General features: G+C 37.7%; 1 protein-coding gene across 1 annotated transcript in view; it reads left to right on the top strand.

Annotated features, from left to right (window-relative positions):
• LOC105539271 (utrophin-like) overlaps positions 1–17,265 on the top strand; it is a gene marked incomplete at its 5' end in the record, with an annotated part of 64,657 nt that overhangs the window by 33,277 nt on the left and 14,115 nt on the right. The window contains 6 exons of the mRNA XM_011979456.1: positions 4,727–4,765; positions 4,990–5,055; positions 6,171–6,236; positions 13,138–13,296; positions 13,978–14,218; positions 16,830–16,941. Of these exons, the coding sequence (XP_011834846.1) occupies positions 4,727–4,765; positions 4,990–5,055; positions 6,171–6,236; positions 13,138–13,296; positions 13,978–14,218; positions 16,830–16,941 (683 nt within the window). The remainder of the gene's footprint in view (positions 1–4,726; positions 4,766–4,989; positions 5,056–6,170; positions 6,237–13,137; positions 13,297–13,977; positions 14,219–16,829; positions 16,942–17,265) is intronic.

The raw sequence follows: 17,265 nt of genomic DNA, 5'->3' as shown, positions 1-17,265 counted from the left end.
AGGCTGGAGTGCAGTGGCGCAATCTCGGCTCACTGCAAGCTCCGCCTCCCGGGTTCAGGCCATTCTCCTGCCTTAGCCTCCCGAGAAGCTGGGACTACAGGCGCCCGCCACCAGGCCCGGCTAATTTTTTGTTTTTTTAGTAGAGACCGAGTTTCACCGTGTTAGCCAAGATGGTCTCGATTTCCTGACCTTGTGATCCTCCGGTCTTGGCCTCCCAAAGTGCTGGGATTACAGGCGTGAGCCACCACGCCCGGCCCCTAGAAAAGATTTTAATAAAGCAATTTCAATTTAAAGAGAGCTATTCGAATACATTCAGGAACAGTAGACTTTTGGTCCTCTTTTTGATTTGTGGGTATGCTTTTATCCTTTCCTTCAAAAGCCTGTGTGTTAGTAGATTCTTATTTGTCTTAGTAGCTAATATATGTTTTAACTGTGCTGACGCCTTAGGATAAAGACAAAATTGTACCTTTTTTGTCTCCCATCCAATTAACCTTTGGAATGGATAATTCTGAGGCACAAAATTATTACTTGGTGCTTTAATTTATGGGATAATTTGATAGGTTTGAACTAAGTGGTGTGCCTTTTAATCTTTTGCTAAACCGTTGACATTTTGCATCCCAAATACCTACACCCTTCACAGGAATCATGCAGATAGATGTGTATTTTATACTCCTTTAAAACATTTTTAATTTGCCTTTCAATGTCAAAATAATCACTGGCATCAGTCATCCTATTCTGAGTGACTCTATTAGGTAAAAATTAACAGAAAAGCATGCCAAATAATTTTGTACTGTGATTTTGGGGTATAATTCTGAAAATGACTCACCTCAATTCATTCAACTGAAAATGAATTTATAAGCATTTTTAGTGAGAGGAAACAAGAGGAAAAAGGAAGGAGTGTGAGCTTGCATCAGATGCCCCAAGATCCTTATTGGAAAGATTTATGAACTACTGGATGTAGTGGGCAGGTTTTCTTTTTTTAATCTTAGACCGAGCTCTCGGGATTTGATATAGTTCACTTTTCAGCTGAGCCCTTTCTAGTACAGGACCGCTTAATCTTCTGGTGTCACAATTTATGTGAGTGGGTAATAAAAAAGTTTGATTTTGTTTATTCTCCTATTTGTGGGAGGAGAACATTGGAGAAAAACCAGCAAAGTGGCAAATGTGTTAAAGTTATTTATGAAGCTAATTAGAATTTTCTTTCACTTCTTTCTTTTTCATCCTTGCAAAATATAACGTTTTATCCTCTGCCCAGTAATTGCCCATGCATACATGGAGGAGGGGATTTATGGGGAAAATGAGTTATTACTAAAAGGGCGTAAACAAATCCATGCTAAGGTTTATTCAATTAATTTTATAATTATGCAAAACTTTTCAGAAAATAAATCAATAAATGAGTAGAGTTTGATTAAAGAATACTCCATTGAAAATAAACCTGAGGAACAAACTAAAATAGTAACAAAAGTAATTCAAGATTTGTGAGAATTATTATTGGCTTAAGAGATAGATTGATTTCCCTAAAGATTAAAAAAAGTAAAATAGACACCTCTCCCTGGTATTGGTTAAAGGGGAGTAAATGAGTTTAAAGATTTTTTTTTAAGTCTTTGCTATAGCAAGAACCAAATACAATGTAAGTTTCACTATGGTTGTAGTTAACACCCGACTGGGAGGAAGTATGACGGCTAAGTTGAGACCTGAAAGATTAATAGGGCTAAGGGTTGCGTGTTTGGTGTGGGAGGTGGAGAGGGACAGTTTCTGTTCTAAGGAAGCATTTTCAAAAGCTTGGAGGCAAGATAATTTCAGAAATGGGGGTGGAAAACTAGCAACAGTGGCAAGAAATGGCAGTGGAGAGAGAAAATGGAACTATATAATGAAGAGCCTTCTAAGCCATGCCAAGGTGTTTGGAGTTTATTCTAAGAGCAATGGGGAGTCACTGGGGGTCTTTAAGTAAAAGCAGCAGGGATCCCACTTACCCTGCTCTGGGGCAAATGGATTGAAGAAGACAGAAGACAAAGAACAAGGAAGAGTCTACTGACAATTTAAGGCACTAAAATGGTCACTAAGTTCTTCAAAGTCTGGGTTTTATATATAAAACTATTATATATGTATATAGACACACACACACGTACTTACATATATGTTTATGTATATATACAAATGTATATATGTGTGTATATATATTAATATAATAGTGTGTGTATATATATATATTTTTGTTTGTTTGTTTGTTTTGTTTTGTTTGAAACGGGGTCCAGTTTTGTTTCCCAGTGGCACAATCACAGCTTACTATCTCATTGCAGCCTCGACCTCCCAGGCTCAAGCGTTCCTCCCTGGGAATTCCTAGGCAGTGTGTGAAGGTGTGGGGGTATCCCCCCAGCATTAAGATTGGGAATTCCTAGGCAGTGTGTGAAGTTGTGGGGGTGTCCCCCCAGCATTAAGGTTGACACTGAATGATCTGTCTCCAAACACAAGGCTGTGAGTCAAGCAGAACAAGTTTTCTCGTATCAGTTTGTAGATTAAACTTCTGGATAAAATTTTCATCCTCCCTAGAAGCTGGGACTATAGGCATCATGACACCACGCACAGCTAATGTGTTTTACTTTTTGTGGAGATGGGGTCTCATTATGTTACCAAGGCTGGCCTCAGACACCTGGGCTCAAGCGATCCTCCCACCTCAGCCTTCCAAAGTGCTGAGATTATAGGTATAAGCCACCGAGCCTGGCCTGGGTTGCATTTTACATGATACTAAATGATCCTCTTGCCTCAGCTTCCCAAAGTGCTAGGATTACAGGCACAAGCCACCAAGCCTGGCCTGCGTTACATTTCATATAATATCTAAATATTTGTAGTAGAGTCTGATTTCTGGAATATCAGTGTGTGATTGACAAAAATCACCTGTTCAGCCCCCATGCTGGAGAGCAGAGATCGGCTGCATTCTGAAGCCTGGGCTAACACACACATTGGTCTTATTTCCAAGCCCTTTTAATGATAGGTTCTATCTATGCAGTTTCTTATTTTCCCCTTTCAAAATCAAATGAAAAAGCTTATCATTTAATCTTTTTTTCTACAAATCAAAATTCTCTGAAGTCAATGAAGCCCAAGGGTTTTTTTTAATCTTTATTTCTTGTTTTAGAAAATTTTCAACTATATAACGAAACTTGAGAAACCCTTTAGTTCGGCTCTCTACCCTGGCTATTCTCATCTTAGGTCATGGATCACTTTTGTGCTAACTGGATTAAGTTCACAAGAACCAGTCAAATAATTTGATAGAGCTTTTCCAAGGTTGATTAAGATGAAAAATATATACACTTTTCTTCTATTTGAAGTTCATGGCATATGTTTTGCTACATTTGAATTTTAGAAATAATCTCTTTAGCAGTTACTGTTTTTAGAAAGTATATAGCATATCATTCACCTGACATTTAACATATTTCAGGGTTAATGAAGAGCAGTGACGTGGAAGCAGTATTGACTAATACTATGTTGTTTTATTGTTATTGTATCTATTTTGCACATCTATAAATTAAGTTTACTGACAGTATAGATATTCTGGTAAATCATGTGGATAAATGCCTGATTCTGAAAATAGATCTCAAGAGTCTTAGTTTTTCATCCCAATAAGATAACGTTCAAAAGTCTTTGCTGTGCAGACATCAACCTGCACTTCACTATAGGAGATGAAGAGAAAAGTAGGCATTATACACACCTACTTTCTTTTCCTAAGTAGATGTGTATAATGGAAATAGGAGAATCAAGAAGTTTTGGAATAATTTTGTTTCAATCACTATTAGCTTTTGCAGACTTTGTTTAATTAAATAGATAATTTCCATTGTACTTTACATTTTCTGCATTCATTTACTCTCCTTCCTCCTCAGAACGCTAGAGTTGGAACTAGCTTTTGATTAGGATCACTTGTTTTTGAAAGTGTTTCATGGAGACTTGGGAATTCCTAGGCAGTATGCGACATCCCCAGCATTAAGAGTGACACCGAATGATCTGGCTCCAGACACAAGCCCCTGAGTCAAGCAGAACAAATTTTCTTGTATCAATTCATAGTTTAAACTTCTAAAAAACATTGTTTTGTAGAAAATGTATCATGATCTCAGGAAGTTGCCTTCAGTGTTATTTATGATGTGACATTTTTGGTGGGGTCTAGGGGTGGTATCTAGGTTGCCTGTTTGTTCAAGGGATCTGTGAGTTGAGGTACTTTGGATACATCTGGGTTTGAATGTTTACATTTAAAATTAGATGAAGAACAGAAAAATCTAATTTTATTGTACCTCTGCCATCAACATATAATGTAGTGTTTCATTTTTAACTTCATGTTTCTAACCAAGTTTCTTCTCTAGGAAAAACAAAAATATGATTGCATCCCCCCTTGGTATAATATAGAATATTATCTTTAAAATTATTCTATAATTTTGAGTTATTTTCGAGCATTCTGGTTTTTTCCCCAGTATGACTGTTTAAAGATGTATTTGCTATCCTGTAACAAATATCCTGTAATATCTGTGAAAAGGCCCCTGCAGACTCTTGAATACACAGTGACTCCTCTAGAACACACTGTTACTTCTGTTACTTTTGATTTCCCCATAGTGGCTCTCAGGGCAACCACATATATGAGCGGAAGATAATTGAGAATCTCCCCACACCCCCAGTGCTTTTGTCTTAAATTGCTCTAAAGTGTTTGTTCTGTGACTTTTGTCTCCCTCTCCCCTCTTTGCAGTCCTATCACACTCATCAGTATGTGGCCAGAGCACTATGAGTGAGTATTCAGAGTCCATGTGCAGGAGAGGTGTTCTGATCAGTGGTATTAGCATGGGGGTCTTACTCAACTCTTGGTCTAAAATAATACTTCTGTGTTCTGGGTAACAATCCTAGTGGTTTGTTTGCATGGCAAATTCATTACTTCAGTAACCTAACATTTCTAATCGTAACATCTATCAATACTTGGGCATAAAATTGTTGCTTTGTTTTTTTCCTTTAAAGCCCCTCACAATCTCCTCAACTGTTTCATGATGATACCCATTCAAGAATAGAACAATATGCTACACGGTAAGAAACTTTGATCAGAGCCCTCCACTGCACTGCCACCCAGAATGTATCTATTTCTAATTAATCTAATATCATTAATATACCTTGATTTAAGGAATGCAGTTTTGCGGGAGTTATGATTCCAGTATATTTGGAATTTGGGCTCTTGTATTTTCGTGATGCAATTTGTACTTCACCAAACACCTGCTATGTATTCTATGAAAAGTAAATCTAAATAGGATGTGATTCTCCAGCTAAAGAGAATCCAAACACTGTACAAACAGAATTTAGATACTGTAACCTAGTTTCAGTGAATGAAAGTGGGATTGCAGGTATTCTCAGGAGATGGTTCACATATGAATTATAATATATAATTAAATTTATGGTAATGCTTTAGGATGCGGTTTATTTTAGAGTCTCTAAATAGTATAATATGTAGGCTGGTCTTGATGGTGTGCACAAACTTTCAGAAAAGTGGTATATACTGGGTGTCTGTGGTTCTGGTAACTAGCTATGCCTAGAAAGGTTAATTCAAGCATCATAAAATTGGTAACAGTTGAACTGGGTCTAGACCAACTAGAATTTCTAGGGGAAAGTCTTGGGCTGATGGAATAATATACTCAAAAGCATTGAGCTGGGAAAGAGCATGGTTTGTTTACTGAACTGCAGGTGAGGGAAAGGGAAATAGGTGAGAAAGTGGAGAAACAAAGTTGAGGTCTGATAATGAAAAACTCAGCCACTAAGGAGTTGGATCATGTCCTTAGTTAAAAGGAAGTCATGAAGAGTGTTTATTATGAGAAGAACATCATTTTATTTGTTTGAGAATGTCACCCTCACTTCGATGTAGACCAACTAGAGGGTTAAGGAGAGCCTAGGTCTGGGAGCTCAATTAGAAGATTAGGTCAGTTAGGAGACTTTACATCATAGCATAAGATAAAGGCCTACAGGCATTAAGGCAGTGGTTATAGAAAGGTAGCTCAACATGAAATGTTTTAGTTTTACAATTGTGTTAGGAGATTTGGATCTTTCTATGTTTTGTCAGAATTTTGACAATTTAAAAATGATTAAGGATGTACATCCAATTGACCGTGTCCTATGTGGCCACGTTGTCTAATCTCCTTATTTTTATTTTTCAGACTGGCACAGATGGAAAGGACTAATGGGTCTTTTCTCACTGATAGCAGCTCCACCACAGGAAGTGTGTAAGTAAATCATGAAATCAGTGCTGCCTGGGAAGGCTAGTTCTTGTACTATGGCTGTCAGAAACAATCTTCACTGACATGGCTCTGAATCTTGACCCCAATCAAAATTATTAAGTGTGGTTCCAACAATTTTTGCATAGATTTTATGCTTTCAAGCCATGGTAGTGTAAACTCAATATGTTTATTTACTTTGTTTCATATAAGTTAATGAAAAAATCTTACATTTGTCAACTCATATACCCCAGGAAAATCAGATTGTTTTATTTAGAATAACAGGTATATATATTCATTCCATTTGTCTTATATTTCTTATGAATTTAGCAAAGGTAATTTGACAGATTGATTGCCCTTTCTGTGAAATCCTCTTCCCTCTACTAGCTTTTTTTTCCCATAGTATCTGCATTTAGCAACTGTGACCCACACGTGCTTAGATATATACTCCTACCCTTCATTGAAAACTGTTAACTCCTTTGCCAATGTTTTATTTTATTAGCAACTAAGAAAAGCCTCATTGACTTTAGAATACTAAAAAGGTATTATATACTAAAAAGCTTTCTAGCCAATTATTTTATTTCTGATTTCCCCACATGTGTATATTCCACTTGGTTGTGGAACTTTCTCAGCAAATATTTTATCACTGATTATCCTACTATTGTGTGTCATCTTACTTTGGAACTTTTCGTTTTTTGTGTGTGCCCTGGAATTCACATTTTTAATTCTGAATAATATCTAAAAGACTTAATACTGTCAAGCTTATGTGACTTACAAAGCTTTATTGTGGTTTGGATCTGATGGGAAGGTTTAAAATAGACAGAAAAGTTGTCAAACATAGTAGTTGGGTGTTTTCACTAAAAAAAAAAACTATGGAGAGTGCTAGGTTAAAATACTTTAAGTGCTCAAATATAGAATGTTCTCTTTCCATATTTTCTAAACATTGTTTTATTTATTATTATGCATATAAATAAAAGTTATCAGGAGGTTTTTCAATTTCAAATTTCAAAGATCGCATCTTAATACTTGACCGTAATGTGGTAGAGATTTATACATTATCATTCGAGTGTGGAACAATTCCCAAATCAAAATAATAGTGTATTCATAAGGTTTGTTTCATATTTAACCTACTAGTGTACATTTCATGTAAAGTAGTTAAGTGTCTTGAATCTCTCCTAAATCAACAAATTTCCTCAAGGCTGACCATAGCCAAAGCATTAAAGGAAATAAAAGATAATAATTCAGAACAAAATCTTACTTCTTTAAAATGTTTTGTCACGCCCTGTGAACACAGTAAAGGTAATGCTCAAATACTATTTTTAAATTTAGCACTGTTTCAGAAAAGATTAACTTTTTTTAAAAAGAAAAGAAAAAAAGTCAGAAGATTAACAAATACATTTTAATATACTGTCATTAGATATATTAACTCATTCACCCATCCAACACATAGTTGTTATTAATATATACCTACCATGTAATGGTATGCTGGAGCCAATCGTGAGAGCTGATTGTTACATTTTCAGGATGTTTGTAAGCTGTTTGTTAAACAGAGCCTTTTTAAAAATAATTTATGTACATATATATATAGTTACAATTACATAAATTAGATTAAAACAAAAACAAAAGTAACTCTCAAAACTCAACACACCCTAATGATTTTACTTCATTTCACTAATATCTATGCCCTTGGGATTATTTATTATAAACTTGTCCATCCCGCAACCCAGAGGCCACATGTGGCCCAGGACGGCTTTGAATGCAGCCCAACACAAATTTGTAAACTTTCTGAAAACATTATAAGATTGTTTTGTGATTTGCTTTTTGTTTTTTGTTTTTAGCTCATTGGCTGTCATTAGTGTTAGTGTATATAATATGTGGCCCAAGACAATTCTTCCTCTTCCAATGTGGTCCATGGAAGCCAAAAGATTGAATACTCCTGATTCATTATCTCTATCAGGTGGTGTGCAAATATGTATATTTTCCCAGTTCCACATTCAGTGAAGTCATGAACTTGAAATTGTCCATGATAAAAGTATTTAAATCACAGAAGTTGCAAATGCCACAAATCAAGGCCTTTTTCTCTTGGAGAACCTGTTAAACATTTACCAACTCACGACCGCCATGCACCCAATACTGCAATAGGTCTGTAGATACAGATATTGTCTCCATGAATCTTATAGGCTAAAAAGGAAATTGATAAGAAGTCCTATCAGAAGAACATGATGAGGACATTTGTGGTAAACAGAATGATGGCCCCCCCAAAGATGTCCACATCCTAATCCTTGAAGCCTATGAATATATTACTTTACATGGCAAAAGGGACCTTGCCACAGGTTTTTAATTAAGGACCTTGAAATAGGGAAATTATCCTGGATAATCCAGGTGGCCCCAATGTAATCCTGAGAGTCCTCATAAAGGGTAGGAAGGAGAGCCAGAGTCAGAGAAGGAGACGTGGCAATGGAGGCGGAGGTCAGAGAGAGATCCCCAGGTGCCGCAGTGTTGACTTTGAAAATGGGGAATGCAGGTGACCTCAAGGTTCTAGATGATGTGAGGAGACAAATAATCTCCTACGAACCCTTGGATGGGCATTATTATGAGTCCTATTTTATAAACAAGGAATATGACATCTAGAAAGATAAATGACAGTCCATGATCACTCATATATCTATTACAATTAGATATATGGCATGTCTATGATCGCCCATATATCTATTACAATTAGATATATGAATAGGTTCGATTGACTCTGCACAATTTAAAAGGAAATTGATGTTAAGAATACCACATATTTTTGAAGGAAAAATTGAGCAATGACATCTCAGGACAGGATAGGACTCATGACGATTCTGGGGAATCTCAGAAGCGGGAACTCAAGGACGACAATCCCTTGGGCCATAACTATCAGGATGTCTTGCTTCATCTGCCATCTGCCATCTGCCCTTGGGTGACACTGGAAAGATAGAATGGGGAGGTGGGCTGTGGTTTACACAGGCATTGCAGTTTGCAGATCTGAAACCTAGAACAGAACAATCCTTAAAAGAAAGAAAATTATTATTTTTGTTTATGTCTTGTCTACTTTCAAAAGCTCATTGAATGAATCACGGGTTTTTGTCATCTGATATGTACTAATTTTGTAATCTAGATCGTGTGTACTATGTGTGACTTAACTGTAGTATAATTATATTCTATCTAATGGTATTTCGTTGGTGCAAAACTATTATTTTTGCAACATTTTCTATTTTAGCACAAGACATACGATTGACGTTTAATATCCCTGATCTGGTACCTCATGTTCTATCTGCATTTAAAAAGTTTGTTCTTGGTTTTTACTATATGTAATTAAGAACTAGAATGTGTCTATTTTTATATTCAACTTTTACACCTAATAATCTGTGAAAAACAAGACTAAAATTGTATGTTTTATATAAATGATTGTTAAATTCTTATTTTTGTGAAAACTGCCTTAACTCTCTTCCAGATACCATAATGAAAGAATGCAAAGATAGTGGGGATGATAATTATAATAATACGTTAAATTTTATCACCTTCCCCAGAGAAGTGAATCTATATGAAGGTAGACAACAAAAATACATCTCAAATCTAATTTTGGCTGGTTTCACTATGGATAGTCAGTCTCCAAATCTTTAAAACAAAAATTTACTTGGTATTAATAGTAAGCACTGAAGTTAATCCATGAGGTCAGGTGCTATAGTAAATGTTCTGAGGGCATAATGGTGGCTTGTGATCTTGGAGGAACTCTATGCCAGGATCTGTGGTCAAATCATGGCCACAAGATCAGCCAGGTAGCTTAGGGGACCCAAGTTTTCTTTTAATTCTTATTGTCCTCATATTAGTTCTTATTTTAAATGTTTTCTTTCCATTTTTATTATTTTCTTTTAGGTATGTTATTGATAGATATCATAGAACTAATTTTTTGTTTGTTTGTTTTGTTTTGTTTTGTTTTGGTTTTGGTTTTGAGACGGAGTCTCACTCTGTTGCCCAGGCTGGAGTACAGTGGCACAATCTCAGCTTACTGCAACCTCAGCCTCCCTGGTTGAAGAGATTCTCCTGCCTTAGCCTCCCGAGTAGCTGGGATTATAGGCGCTCGCCACCAAGCCCAGCTAATTTTTGTATTTTTAGTAGAGATGGGGTTTCACCATGTTGGTCAGGCTGGTCTGGAACTCCTGACCTCAAGTGATCTGCCCACCTCGGCCTCTCAAAGTGCTGGGATTACAGGCGTGAGCCACTGTGCGCAGCCAACTAATTTTTTTTTTTTTTTTTTTTTTTTTTTACCTAATATTAGAATTAGTTTACCTCTTTTTTATCATAATGCCTGAGATTACCATCTACTTTAGTTCCATTTTGAATTATCCTTGCTCATTCTTTCTTTCATTTACCATGTGTACAAAGTGCTTTGCCTGTACACATGAATGACCTGCTGGGTCATATGAGTGGGTAGGTTAGGACCGTAGATATTGCTCCATTGTCTTTGGACATTTAATATTATGGAAAATAGGAGGCTAAACCTTTTTCCACCTTTGAACATGATTTACTGTTTTATTTTGATTTCTGGCAGATTGCTTGTGATACTTTGTCTTTAAAATACAGACATTTTCCAGGGATACATGTAAAGGTGCTTCTTTTGTCATTATTATTTTGGGGTACTCTGTCTTTTTAGTTTCTATACTCGGATAATTTTCATCCTGAGAACTGAGAAATATTTACAAGATGTTCTACTGAACTCTTATTTTGCTGTTTTATTTTATATCTACTATATCTTTACGCTTTGTCCATTTGTCCTATCCATATGTTAGAGCTGTTCTTTTGTCATCTTTTATCACCTCTCTCTTCACATGAACTCGGTGAGGTGCCTCCAGGCATCACTGACTTTGTGTTATATAATTCATCGCAGCTCATTGGTGTCCCAGTGGTGTTGAGCCATTAGTCTCACAGCTTGCTTCTGCCCCGGATAACACAGCTGGGTTTAGGGTGTTGGCCATTAACTTCCTATGAGGAAAGTATGCACATACACAGACCCATATCTCCCTGCCAGATTTCCGTTTGATTTAGATACATGATCAACTGAAGAACTTTTGGATTGCTTTCAAATGCTGCTCTCTGCAGTGGTGCAGTACCCATACTCTCTTTTTCTCATCCTTCTAAACCCAGGAACAAGCATGGGGTTCTTCTAGAGGTTCCTTCATTCGTTTCCCAGGGACGCTGCGTTTTCCCAGGAAAGGGAATCAAAGGATGATGCCGCAGCTTACTTCAATCCTTAACCCACTGGTGTTCCTTATTTCCAGTTTCTAATTGTGCTGTAAGGGTCCCACCTCATCCTCTTTTAAAATTTATTTGATAAAAGCAAGAAGGTCAGGTTAGGTACTTCTTATTATATTGTGGTCTTAACCAAAGTACATGACCTTTATTTAAATATATATGTATTCATATACATGTATATCTATATCTATATTTATATATTCCTAGAGGGAGAGAAAAAGAGAGAGGGTTTATTGATGAAGAAAGCAAAATAAATCAACAAGTGACACATCTGAACTTTTGCTCTGGCTGTTTGACAAGCATAATACCAAAATATTCAATTTTTTCATTTGCTTCATCTATCTCTCCGATCTCAATGCTTAGGACAAATCTTTTCTAGGAATTCACCAACTTTCTGATACAATTTCAAGTCCTTCTTTGTTAGAGTAAACTGCAGTAACACCGAGATGAATTTTCAAATCAGAATTACGAGTACCAGAGGTCTTCCCCAGCATCAGGTGTTACTCATCAGCTCAAGGGCACAGGTAATCTCAAGGCTCTGTTGAAGATGAGAGAGGCCCGGGAATGCTAGCACCACACCAGGTTCTTTCTGGCTGCATTGGGATGCTGTCTGACTCCAGAGTAACAGAAGAATCTCTAAGGGACGTTTGCAAACCCCCATGGCTTACACAGGAAGGGGCTGCTTCAGTCGTGAGATAGTTCCATTTGATACTCTGATACCTACGTAACTGACATGAGGTTTTCCTGCTGCCCTATTCTGTAAAGCCATCGATTCCAGGACTTGTTTACCAAAAGCCATCAAAACAGACCAGGTGTCATCTGCCCTGGTAGCATTAGCCAGGAGATCTGGTATTTGCACATTTATAAGATCTCACTGGATCTCTCTTGTTAAAAGAAGAGAAGAAATTCCGAGTCTGCTAGAAAGCATTTTCTTGCCATAAATATATCAACTTTGTTAGACATTCACTTATGTCAATTACTAATTCAACCACGTTACTGCTGTGTCTAGTTCATTAGATAATTAGTTAGGTAAGTGGGACAACCTTCATGTATTAAATGTAGTTTCTTGTTCTAATGCAGAGTGATCAACCCTAAAAATGACCTGCTAATAATATAAAGTATCTGTAGAGATGTTATAAATATCTACAATTATGATTTGTGCTGAGCTATTTAAATAAAAGAACATAAGGATTATAAACCCCATCATATGGGTTACAAATCATTTCAAAATTACTTTCAACTAAATTCTGAAGACAGTGAAGTCAGATGATTCTTAATTCAGTAGTCTTTTAATCAACTCTTTAGGCATGGAGTAATTGATTTTGTCTACAGTATCTTTTACACTAAATGTTGTTCCTTATTTTTGTTTTTTATGCTAAGATATCCCTTCTGAAGTTTGTGAGATAGAGCTTTTAGATGAAAGAAAAGCCTGAAATGTTGGCTCGTATAATATACATGCTCTGCTAGATGAACTTCTTCCTAGAGTTTTAAAAGGGAGGTCATGGAGACACTGAGCTCTAAGACAAACTTGTCCCAGCCACTATCCTGTCCATCACTATTTCTACTTCCTTTATGTCCAAAAACATCACCATCCAGATGTGAGCCTCTGGGTCTGTTTCCTTTGTCTTGCTAGGGAAGACGAGCACGCCCTCATCCAGCAGTATTGCCAGACACTCGGAGGAGAGTCCCCGGTGAGCCAGCCACAAAGCCCAGCTCAGATCCTGAAGTCGGTAGAGAGGGAAGAACGTGGAGAACTGGAGAGGATCATTGCTGACCTAGAGGAAGAACAAAGGTGTGCTAGGCCTGGGAGAAGGAAATATGTCATCCTTTCTTTCATATGAATTTCACTGTAACCCCTATTTATTCTCTTTCCAAGACTATTGTCTAAGAAATCTCAGTGGAGTGAAAATTTGAGAGAACATTAACAAACTGGGATGCTGGCTGCAATACAGCAGCATTTGGGGGTTCAGTGATGATGTCTGCTGGGACACTTGCTTAAAACTACAATTTTAAGACTGGCGCGGTGGCTCAAGCCTGTAATCCCTGCACTTTGGGAGGCCGAGACAGGCGGATCACGAGGTCAGGAGATCGAGACCATCCTGGCTAACATGGTGAAACCCCGTCTCTACTAAAAAATACAAAAAAACTAGCCGGGCGCTGTGGCAGGCGCCTGTAGTCCCAGCTACTCAGGAGGCTGAGGCAGGAGAATGGTGTAAACCTGGGAGGCGGAGCTTGCAGTGAGCTGAGATCACGCCACTGCACTCCAGCCTGGGCGACACAGCAAGACTCCGTCTCAAAAAATAAAAATAAAAAATAAAAAACTACAATTTTATTCATGCATGCTCATCCTACTATTAATACATAGTTTTATATAAGAGGAACTAGCATGAGCTAAATTTGAACTTCACAGACAATTTTGGAGAGAAGATAATGCTCATAGTAGTAATTCTGTTTCTCCCTCTTTCTGTATTAGAAATCTACAGGTGGAGTATGAGCAGCTGAAGGACCAGCACCTCCGAAGGGGGTTCCCTGTTGGTTCACCGCCAGAGTCGATTGTATCTCCCCATCACACGTCTGAGGATTCAGAACTTATAGCAGAAGCAAAACTCCTCAGGCAGCACAAAGGTAGACTGGAAGCTAGGATGCAGATTTTAGAAGATCACAATAAACAGCTGGAGTCTCAGCTCCACCGCCTCCGACAGCTGCTGGAGCAGGTAGGTGTGTAGAATTCAGTGTCACACCTCCCCAGGCCAACTGTGCACTGCTGGGACATGGCCCAGGTGTCAGGAGAGGCAGACAAGTCCGCTTTCAATTTCTTACCTCTGTAGTTAATTTAGACTGGCTTAGAAATTTCCTTTTACATGTAAGCATATACATCCTCACTAGCACACAAAAATGTGTTTGCCCAGCTTATAATGGAATTTCCCGGTCTTGTTTAACAATGAAGTCTGCCTCAGCTCTGAACTGTTTGAGAGAAAATATCCTACGACATATATCTTCCTAAATTATACCTGGGAAGCCTCTGTATTAAGGAGCAGCAAGAGACCTGAAATCAGCATTAAAGCTTTCTTCCAGTGAGACAAGACTGCTGACTCCAAGAATCGTTGTTTTCTATTTTCAAGAAATCGAGTAAAAGAAGGTTATTAATTTGCTACTATTATTTCCTAACACTGGACCATGTTTTATGGGAGTTGCTTGCAAGCTTTCTGAACGATAAGAAATACAATTTACATTATGATGAATACATACATATATGCAGAATACAAAATAATACTTGCCTTTATAGAGAAATGCCAGCTCTTATTTTCTGTTTTCCGTTTCTTCCTTCCTCCCTTTCTTCCTTCTATTTTTCTTTCTTAATGCTGGTCAGAACCTACTAAATTGATTCTATAACTCATCAATGGGTTATTACATTCAGTTTCGAAAAACACTGTTCTTTGGGATATAAAAGAAGCATCAATACAGTTTCTGCCTTTCTGGTGCCTGCCATCTAGTTAGAGATCACAGCAAGATACTTTCATATATAAAGACACAGCACACTGCAGGGATTTAAGTGCTTGATGGCACATAGTAGTTAGGAATAGGAGTGATGTCTCAGAACTAGTGATGGAGAGACCTTTGCAGCAGGTGCAGAGACTGTAGAGTCCCAGCACAGGGGCCAAGAGCTCCTCTCTCTTGAAGAATCCCTGACATCAACATGCATGTCATCTTTTGTCTTTCTCTCTAGCCTGTGCTGTGTGGAGCTCCTAGGCGGTATCATAGGAGTGCCTTTCTCCAGGAATGATTTATTGTCTCAAAGCAGGAACAACTTTCTCTCCAGTGATTCTCTCAAATTTTAGAAAACTACCTTTTCACAGTTGTTCTCAGTCTTTTTAACTTATCAGGATAATTCAAAACAGTGTCATTTCTGCCTTACCTACACATGGATCACTCTTTATAATCTGACCATACACTTTTCTCTATGTCTCTCAGTGTTTCAGAATTTGGGTGAGGCCGTTCAGTGGAAGGCTTACTTCGGGGCCTCCCAATCTCACATATTTGGAAAGTAAGAGTTTCCCAAGAGTGACCCAAGATGTGGGTTTCTTGAAGCCCTCTGGAATGTTTGAGTCTTACTTAGTGCCAGCCACATACATTGAAAAAGTTACATTTTTCATTTCATGAAATTGAAGTATCCGAATGGTGCTATGTAAGGGATGGATTTTCTCTTGCAATCTCTTGTTTAGAATATGAAGTGTTAGTGTTAACAGCTTAGTGCATAGATGGAATCGCTGCAGAAGGAAGCTGTGCTCAAAACCTTTATTTGCCATGGCTGGTTAATGCTCACAGGAGAGCCAAAGGCTTTTCTGTTCACTCTTGCCTTCCCCTACTCCCTCCATACCATTAGACAGTGCTGCCTAATGGCTCATGTGCCTTGAGAATCGCACAGTAATGCTTTTAGAGATAGCTGATATCCAAATGGCTCTCTATATCCAGGACTGCAGAGCTCTTATCTCTTCTAAACAATTTAGCATGATGAATGCCAGAAGTAGACGGAAAAATTCAACTCTGATAGTGAAAACTGACAGAACTACCAGGCTTCAACTAATATAGATTTAATGGAAAAATCTGCATGAAAAAATTGTAACATCTGCATTCCCTATATGGTTGCTCGCACTTTCTAATTTGACCACATACTTGTCAGCATATCCATCACGGTATCAAAGATTTGTGTGAGTGCCTTTACGAAGTATTTACTAGGTGTCAGGCTGTTCTAACCATTTAAGAAATAGTCATTCTTCACTCCCCTCACAAAACCCTATAACACAACACTATTATTACCCTCACCATTTTACAAGTAAAGAACTTAAGGTATAGTTTTCCCAGAATTACACAGCTTCTGAGTGGCAGAGTGGGAATTAGAATGCAGGCAATCTGAATCCATAATCATGCTTCTGACCACTCTTCAATATTGCCTTGAAATATAAGCTGATTTTGAAATTGGATAAATTTACTGTATTAGAAACCCAGGGCTGATGTTTAAAATATGAGTGAAATATGCTTATGAATTCACTTAACATTAAAACAATAGAAAACTGAGGGACAAAAATGATGTTGATAAATGAATCTTGCAGCATAACCAGGTGGATTCTTCAAGGTGTCCAAGCAGAAAGAGAAGGACCAAAGCCCCCACCACGCTGATGCTAAAATGTATTGAACACATCTGAAGGCAAAGACCTCTATATGATTTAATTATCCATGGTGAGGGAGGGAAAGTTAAAAAGGAAATGTTTTTCCTTATGATTATTTGAATCTTTTCTTTGCTTTAACCCCTGAATGTGGTTCCAGCCTGAATCTGATACCCGAATCAATGGTGTTTCACCGTGGGCTTCTCCTCAGCATTCTGCACTGAGCTACTCGCTTGATCTGGATGCCTCTGGCGCACAGTTCCACCAGGCAGGTCAGTATCCCCAACACACAGCTCCTCTGCTGAGTCTGCTTTCTGCTTTGCCATTTGTTTGTGTTTCCTGTTAAGTAACATTTTACACACTGGTGCCTTAGGAAGTAAAAGAGTTTTGTATTCGATCTTAAATAAGTGCAAATCCATTTCAACAATATCAAAAAGCAAACATTCTCAAATAAGCTATAATACACTTGTTTATATAATCTGTAGTAGTGGACTGAATTTTGGTGAAAGATGAAAAAACCTCCTCTTCCCTTTTATAATGAACAAGAAATTAAATTATTTGCTTTGTGAATGATTTTTTTAGTACACTTTCTGTCT

The sequence above is a fragment of the Mandrillus leucophaeus genome, unplaced genomic scaffold (assembly GCF_000951045.1).
Source record: "Mandrillus leucophaeus isolate KB7577 unplaced genomic scaffold, Mleu.le_1.0 Scaffold2016, whole genome shotgun sequence".
In the NCBI taxonomy this organism is placed as follows: domain Eukaryota; kingdom Metazoa; phylum Chordata; class Mammalia; order Primates; family Cercopithecidae; genus Mandrillus; species Mandrillus leucophaeus.
This window is presented reverse-complemented; position numbering and strand designations above follow the sequence as displayed.